Source organism: Merops nubicus, unplaced genomic scaffold (assembly GCF_000691845.1).
Source record: "Merops nubicus isolate BGI_N331 unplaced genomic scaffold, ASM69184v1 scaffold39893, whole genome shotgun sequence".
Classification (NCBI taxonomy): domain Eukaryota; kingdom Metazoa; phylum Chordata; class Aves; order Coraciiformes; family Meropidae; genus Merops; species Merops nubicus.
The window spans coordinates 365-9,124 of NW_008600332.1; the positions used below are offsets into that span (position 1 = coordinate 365).

Sequence of the window (8,760 nt, forward strand, 5' to 3'; positions counted from 1 at the left end):
CGCAGGAGAGTGTGGAGCTGCTGCGGGACTTCTGGGGGACCCCCCTCTGTGTTACAGGAGCTTTAACCCCGAGCAGGGAGCCCAGCAGAGCACCGCACACAGCTGCGGAAGGACGGTGCCCCGAAACACGTGCAGGGGGCCCCAACCCTGAGCAGGAAGCCCCCACACTGGGCAGGGAGCCCCCACACTGGGCAGGGAGCCCATCTCCCCGGGACAGACACTGCTGAGGAGTAACTTAACGGAAAGAAACTTTTGCACAAGAATCACAGCTATTGGCACAGACTGCCCACGGATCTCACGCTGGATCCCACAGGAATCTTCACCAGCCAACACAGAATGCTGGTTATACTTGCACTTTACTCACAACACTTGTGCCTTACTGAGGACTAACCACCAGATTCCTCCACGGGAGCCTCTGTTGTGCTGAATCTGCCCCGGAGACAATCACAGAGAGTCAAATCCAAAGCCAAGAGAGCCCGTCAAGGGCTCCCCAGCCAGGCGAGCTGGGACACCAGCCAGCTAGAGATGGTGTTTTCATTAGTTAATGCCAATAATTGCCTCAATCAATCAGTATATACCAGAAGAAAAAGCTCCACATCAGTCCGGAAAAGAAAGGCTCTTAAAGCAGTGTTGCTAAGTTCAATTTGAATATTCATTTCAAAGAACTCCCAAGAAATCTACTCTGTTAAGCAAACAAACACCAATTAAAGCATTTTATATAAATATCTCTCTCCCGTCTTTTAACTCAAACTTTGCAGCCAGAACAAAGAGGTGACAAAATTTCCTTTTCCAAATCAAACCCAACTTGAAAAGAAGCACCTAAATAAGATCTTTCTTTGTAGTATTTTCTTCTCTAGTTTTAGAACTGCTTTGTGATGTTCTTATGTTCAGCCTGAGCTGACTGGCTGTGCCTGGCACAGGACGCAGAGCACCGTGCCCGTGGGCAGGGAGCAGAGAGGAGCACCAAGCACAGCCCCTGCCCCGTGCCCGGGGTGCCCACCCTGCCCAGGCCCCTGCCCTCCCCCAGCACTGCTCACCGTGCCAGGGAGGAGCTGGTGCTAAGACACGTGCCCTCCACGGGGCACACAGGGAGCAGGGAAGGGAACGGGACAGGCCCACGCCAGCAGGAGCTGATACCCACAGAACCCACGGACAGCGAGTGCAGAGGGGACCCCGAGTGACAGGAAAAGCAAATGTCACCCCTTTTCTTTGCACACCTCCTTTGTACACCTTCCTCCAGGTACTGAGATTTAGATTTAAGCTGTACACAGGACAGGCACTCAGGGGTGTGACAGCCACATTTCATCAGTAACTTCATCTCCCATCAGCTCGGGAGAGCCCAGTGCCCAGCTCGGGCCGGGCACTGCTGCAGGCACAGCTCCTGGCTCAAGTCCTCGTGCCAAGTCACCCTGCTGGGGGCTTGAACACAGAGAGGAGACACCTCAGGCCACGGGAGTAACAAGCACATCACTGGTTTATAGGTAGGATATGAAACATTTAAAATCCAGATGGTATGAACGTTCTAACTGAAAATACAGAACAAGCTGCTTAGGTTGCTCTCAGAGTCTACAGGTAAATACCTACTCCTGACACATACTCTAAAGCAAATGCTTTTCCCAGTCTCTCAAGTAAAATAAAATGAAAATAAAATAAATACTCATTAGGGAATTTGCACCTGCTGAGTTTCAAGGGAAGGGCTGTTTCAAGGAACAAAAAATGGACACGGGCTACAGATCAGCTCTTCCTACTAGGCTGTTCCTCCAGGAGTTTCACAAAGCATCGAGCTGCTTGCACTGAGCAGCATCAAGTGTTAGGGAACAGTGCTCTGCCAGGTGCAGGTTCAACCCCCAGCAAGACTGATTCAGTCTGACTGCACAACACGGCTGGTTACAGGCAGGCACCTCCTCAGGACTGCGAGGCACAGCCAGAAAACCTGAGATAAATGGCAGGTGAACTGCTGAGATGACACGGGAGCATCACAGCCCCAGGCCAGGAGCACTGTCCCAGGCAGCACGAGACACAAGGACTGCCTGTCAACTGGAGCAAGAGAAAAGCTGAAAGGTGATTTACATCTCAGAAGATCTGTTGCTGGATAGACATTCTCAATTTGGCAAGAATCACTGAATAAGATCACCACCTATTTTCAAATCCAGGTTACAGAAGCCTAGTGCAGTCACTGAGGATCCAGAGCAGCATCCAAGCGTTTCTCTTCGCACTGGGCCCCGCCTAGACCAGGCAGGGAGGTTCTCTTTGGTTCACTGCCTTTGGAGGTGGGGGTTGCTGGTTGGCCACTCACACCAGACAGACAGCATTATGCAGTGCATTCTAGTAGAGATTTTTTCAGCCAAACAGGGAAGTGCCATTGCAAGAGCTGCACAATGACCCCGGACAGCAACAAGTGTCATCACCACGAAAACGCTACCGGAGCGCAGCCCCCGGGGCAGGAGGCAGAGCAGGAGGGAGGGGAAGCACCAGGGGCAGGGGAGGGAGCAGTGAACAGCACTGGGCCCGAGACATCCGCAGCGGTGCTCACCTGCTCCAACACACTGCACAGAGAAACAGCCCCGGGCTCCTGGCACCCAAAAAAGGCAAGAGAATATAAAAAAAAAGCAGGGCATCCTTGGGTTAAAACAAAACAGAACTATTAGCTTTGCAACCAAAGAGTCAAACCTGAAATAAAAGGGCCAGCAGAGTATGGCTTACCCAACACTGATTTTGCATACGGTTTAAAGTTTATTCTTAAAAAACTGTTTCTGAAATTCTCAGTCACAACCAAGTAACTAAATTAAGTCTAACGCTTGTAACTGAAAGATTATGAAAATATTTGTTCTTGTTCAAACCATGTAAAAAATCCTCAATAATACATTGTAATATTTTCTTTTTAAAACTAAATTGGAAGATCAACTCTCAGCAGATTTAAGTGTATTACACACAATATTTTGTGAATTAAGATTTATTGATTTCCATCGTATTTACTTTAAATATGGTTGAAGCTGACTGCAGAAAACGGATGGTGAAATTTAAGTTAAAAGTAAACTAATGGTGAAAGAACATCACCTCTGGCTTCCGTCAACGCCTCGTTTATGGTATTTTATTAATAAGTTCCAGGACTCTCCATCCAGGGCTGTTGGAGGCCTCTCCCAGCAGTGTCCTTAGCTCTGCGCCACTTTCCCGTGCCAGAGGTGAGCGTGCTTTCAAAAATACTGCCACTTCCCCAGCACCGTGTCCTTGATTGCATCAACGTACTGAGTGGGCACCCAATAGACCCAGTAGTAGGAGGCTTCTGTTGGGCCCAGCTGAAATGCCTGCAAAGTCAAAAACGACAGCGTTCACCCTCGGGGCCCAGGGAGCTCTGCCGGGGGCAGGCAGGGCTGAGCCTCCACAGCCAGCCTCCTGGGACACCCACGGCCTCCTGCCACCCCCTGGGCAGCAGCCAGGGACGTCCCCCTCACACACAAGAGTGCAAAGCAGCAGGTGAAATGGCAAGCTCCTTCCCTTCACAGTATCACAGCAGCAGGGAAAAGGCTTGGGCAGCTCTGAGAACGTGAGGGAATTAGTCTGGGGGACTGAATCTGAAGCATAACTCACTCTGAAGAGATGAGCAGGAACTGAGCAAGCTGCTGACTGTGTTTACACAGTCACAGAGTTTTCTACTAAGACATAATGTCCTACTCCAAACACATCTCTGTGTGTGTTGCAGGGGAGGCCCAGGCCTGCCAATAACCTCTATCCCTGCTTCAGGGCAAGAGTTTATTGTAGGATATTTTGAAGAGGACGTTTTCTAACATGGCTGATCAAAAAGAGTCAAATATTTGGACAAAGACTAGACCAGCACCCTCCTGCAGGCAATAATTTGAAGGTATAACGTCGGCCCTTAAGAATGAAACAGGCTTACAAAAGGAGCTTACTTCAACATTAAAAAACAGTTACTGTGCTTTGGAAAGTAAAACCTCAAAAAAACCCCATAGATTAAAAGAAATGCACAAAAATTCAGTAGTATTATCACAGCCCTCTTCTTAAATGTCTTACTTTTCTAGACCAAGCACCAGTTTTTCATTAAAAATATGGGAAAAAATATTACAGCATCAATTCACTTTTTTTTTTTAACTCCAGCAGGGCCTGCTTTCCATATAAATACAAGAGGAACTAGAAACTGAACCACATAAGGGAAGGCATCACCAACGTTCAGAAATGAGGAGCTACACTCTGCGTGTTTTTACTGCTTTAACACTGTCACAAGGCAGAAGATATGAAATAAAGCTTGAGCACTAATGTTTGTGTGAAACCAGCCCAGATTTCCACAGTGCTAGGTGCTCAACAGGCCACCCAGAATGTTCATGCTGTGACAGGGGCCACGTCCACGTCCCCATCTCCCCCCAGACACCAGGCTGGTGTCACCGCCCACCTCCAGCTCGCTGCTTTAAAACCCTCACTCCTGTGCATTGCATGAAGTAATTAGACTGGATATATTAAAGCAGAGATGTCACTTACCATCATGTGATAATCCTCGTGTCCTTCAATAGGTTCACTCACCACATTTTTAATGGATGCCATGGGTAACTTTTCTGTTCTCTCTACATTAAAACCGATCAAAGCGTTATTTTGGGAGATGGGGAAGCAGTGTTTCAGTCACCTCAAATACCACCTGCTACTTCCAAAAGCTCCCCAGGGCGCAGTCTCCTCTCTGGGTGAACTGTGGATGCCTGCTGCTGAGAAGCTGGTCTTCCACTTTACCACAGACCCCACAGCAGGCACGCCAGTAAGTCAGAGGAATCCAAAACTTGATCTCACAGTTGCTCGTATTTTATGTCTCCGCGACACATTAAGCACTTCAGGACCCCGATTCAGGCCTAAACTGAGTGAGAGGGGAAACCTCAGGCTTTATCTAGTGTTCCCCCCCAGGGCCTCCACTGGGACCAGCATGACTACTCGCCATAGTGAAAGCTGCTCCATTCAGGACTGACTACCAAGGGCTATTCTAAGCTCTGCAGAAGTGACAAGGCTGAAAAAGCCAAATGCAGACAGGCTAACCAACACTGAATGAGTGCTCAGCCCTGGTTCTGCTCTGCAGCAGTGCTCAAAAAGCACAGGGAAGGAAATATTAACGAGTAAACAGGGAATAAAACAAAGAGAGAAATTGAAATAAAAGCTGACTACAGTGAGACGACAGAGTAATGTCAGCCAGAGGAAACCAGCTAGAACAGCAAAGCTCATGGTTCATGGCAGACTTTTTGTGTCTCAGTTCTGTCCTCACTTCTCTCCAAAGACTTAACCCCAAGACTCCTCCTTTCAGTTCCAGCCTAAAATTATTTTCTTGGGTATAAGACAGAAAACAACAAGCACTCTACAAAGGAGAAACTGAACTAAAAATTTCCTAGATTTAATTAACTGACTTGTGTGATCCAGAAAAAAAGCACCCACCTAGAAAAGGGACAGGGAGATAGACTCAGTGATGTAAAGACAAACACTCTTCCCCTCAGTGCTCTAAGCTGACTCCAAACTACCCCACTCTGACTCACCATTCATTCACTGAGTAAAATCTTAGTTTGCACTCATTTAGCACCCCGTGGATCAATTACTCTTCCCAGTATCTCAGTGACAGACGACTCCATGTTACCAATGCCTCTACAAAAATGACACAGAGCAACAGAGAAACAGTCCCTGTACCTAACCCAAGGCTCCAAAACATACAGAGTTATCTGGAAAGCACAGACAGGCTGTGGGGGAAGAATCAGTCTCACTCCCTGGGACTACCAAGTGAAAGCCACATCAAGAGCCAGCTGGGTTTGGCCTTGTCCTGACGTGCTGGCATCTGCCCTGAATTTCTTGGAGCAGGAAGGAGTTCCTCCCAATGACAGCCACCAGCAATTACACCCATTCCCTAGAGCACACTGCTGCCACTTTGGAGAAGTAGGGAAACAGGTTACATGAAAAACAGGTGAATACAGGAAGAACCAAATTTCACTGTTCAAAACTACGAGAGAAACGTTAATCCAGAACCCTTCAGAAATACTAAACTTGAAACTTGTCCAGAAGGTGAATGAAGAGGATCAATTACCCAGACACTAAGCATGTATCTAAAACACACCACCAGCAACAAAAACATCTGCCTGCCCTACCTACAGAGGGGAAAAAACCACCAATGTCTCACTCCACCACCTAGCCCAGGAGAGAAATCACTGCAACTGGTCCCAGCAGAGGTTTAAAGCCAGAAAAACCTTCAGTCAGGTCTGTCCTTCAAAGGAAAGGGCAAAAACTTCTGAGACTTCTGCTTACTTTGGAGCTAACACAGCAGCTGGAGGTGCCATCTGAAGCCAGTATTACCATCCAGTTAGGGCACTTTGCTGGGACAGCAGGCAAGCCCTTCTATTCTTCTTGCTGCTCCTGATCAAACTAAAGGAGCAAAGATTCCCTTGGAGCTTATCTGAGATGTTCTCAGCACTCCCTGTTATCACCCCAGCACTCACAGCTCCTCCTGGCACTGCTCAAGGCCGGAAAGTGACTCCCCTGCACAGGGCTCCTGGCAGAGCTCCTGCAGCTGCACAGCCAGGCAACAAGACACCCAACTGACTTGGGTTGCAAGGGCAGATAACACAGAGCTGGCTGCACTCCTCACCCTCCTCCCATCCCCAGGCTCCCTGTCGAGCCTCAGCCAAGCCACTGAGCCTCTGTGTGGGGCTGGCACCAAACCAACGTTTCTGGAGGGCTCCTGAGATGCACCAGAACTGCCACACATCAAAACTTCCATGAGCTAGCAGAGGCAGCAGCAGGCTAATGGAACACCTGAACTGAAGCTTTGCAAGAACAGACATAAAATATCAAGTAATACTCAACGATCTGGGAGAATGGCACTTGGGAAGAGGAAGCAAAACTTCATTCTGCAGTTTTACAATGCCAGGGTTACTCCCTACACACCATCTAGTCACACCAGAAGTTGTTTCTAGGTCACTCAGTTCTCTCATAGCCCAGTCACCAATGGTTCATCTCTGCACTGGATAGTTGCTCACCTTTTGTACCGATCCATAGCTGGTCTTGCTCAAGCTTAAAGGTCAATCTTACTTTCCCTCCAGACTTGTTGTACATGCCAGACAATGGCACTGTTGGCAGGCGCTCCTGTGGAGAGGCAACACAGCAAGTCACAGTGAAGGACCTGAACAGGAGGAGCCACATCCTCTGAACTGTTTAAGCATAAGGACAATCCAGCTTTCCAGTTCTCTGCCAAGATAGCAAAGAACAATTGAACCAGCAAAGAAAGGCCTCAAAACACAACGAAGTCCCCTCTCCCCTGATCATGACAACGTCTGAAGTACTCATTTGCTCACCTGAACACCTTTGACAGAAGGCATCACATCATCAGGTTTTCCTTTATCCAACACTTTTCTGTGTTGCTACAATATAAAAACAGAGATCAGAATTTACAGGAACACCACAGAGCTTTTTGAGCTACGTCCAGCTGCAGCCTTGACCATACCCCAAGGGCACCAAGGACTCTTCACAGTCATTTATCACACAGGAAAGATTAATCTTCAAAGTCAACTGACCAGTCTAAAGAAATTAAACAAATGAATAAAACCCTGACACAATGCAAGGGGTAACATCCCTTCTGGAATATACATCTACATAAACACAACTCTATAAAAGCGCCTTTAAAATGTCAAGTCCCCCTTTGATCTTGTACATGCTGAGCCCATTGCTGGCATCTGGCAGGCCAGTCCTAACAGCCAGGGGTTACAGGCAGTGCAGGGGGTCCCCTCCCCACCCGAGAGCCCATCAGCCCACGACACAGCCACAAACCAGCCCAGGCTAGAGCAGCAGGGGTGAAGAAGCTCACAGCCTGTGAGCTGCTGAGTACCTTTAAACAACAGACCCCACAGTGAAGGTGAGCTGTGATACATCACAGAAACACAAACCCTTTTTCATAGAGGCTGCAGTTCAATGAGGCACTGTTTAATTTTTCATTCAGATTTGTTTTGAGGAAGGTACTTGGCTGGTAACATCTGCAGCTGAAAACCCACTCCCAGCCCCCCAGCACTGCAGCAGTGCTGCTGCAGCACACCTCACTGCACTGCTCTGCCTGCTGCCTCCCAGCAGGGCCAGAGGAGCACTGCACAGCCACGTGCCCTTCACTGGGACAGCTGCAGGAGCTGCTCTCTTGCCAACCATTTTAAAGGCAGGTTTGGGAGATCAAACTCTTTTATACCAACAAAAACTAGTTACTTTCTAGATAGTAATTTAGACTGTGCTTGAGGTAACAGCCATGAGATATTTCTATTATTTACCATTTCTTGTCTGAAATGCCAGGCTGTGCCTGGCACAAGCGACACCCTGCAAGGCCCCAGGCTCTGCTGGGCTGCACGTTCTGCTGCCAGAGCTGCTCTGCACAGAGCCCTCCAGCTGCTGCCCAGCTGTGAGAAAGGAAACCTGTTCTGCCCTGGGGGGGAACCAGACCAAAGGGGAGCACAGAGAGAACCACGCACACCCCACAGCTCCCCACGCCAGCAATTACTGAGACATCAGTAACCTTTTGTCTGCAAAGAGGCTCCTTTTTATTTTCTTCAGCTTTGACCTCCTGTTGTGCAGCTTCTTTTGGCGTATTTACTGCTAAGACATCGTTGATAGTAGAGCCCACAACCATTATTTTCGCCCCGTTGGTGACTTTGATTTCCCGCAGCGTTTTCTCCTCGGGCAGAAGTCCCTTGAACATAACCTTCTGCATGGCGGGCGGCAGGCCTAGGAGGCAAGCACAGGGATTACAGCGCG

At 48.6% G+C, this 8,760-nt stretch overlaps 1 protein-coding gene across 1 annotated transcript; it reads right to left on the minus strand.

The window, feature by feature from the left end:
• Positions 1-2,713: 2,713 nt before the first annotated feature.
• Positions 2,714-8,726, minus strand: UBFD1 (ubiquitin family domain containing 1). Its single transcript, XM_008937673.1, has 5 exons — positions 8,522-8,726; positions 7,323-7,388; positions 7,008-7,113; positions 4,492-4,574; positions 2,714-3,305 (listed from the first exon to the last, which is right to left on the minus strand). Exons 1-5 carry the CDS (start codon positions 8,714-8,716, stop codon positions 3,195-3,197), a joined length of 561 nt encoding a protein of 186 aa, XP_008935921.1. The 5' UTR covers positions 8,717-8,726; the 3' UTR covers positions 2,714-3,194.
• Between the last annotated feature and the right edge of the window lie 34 nt (positions 8,727-8,760).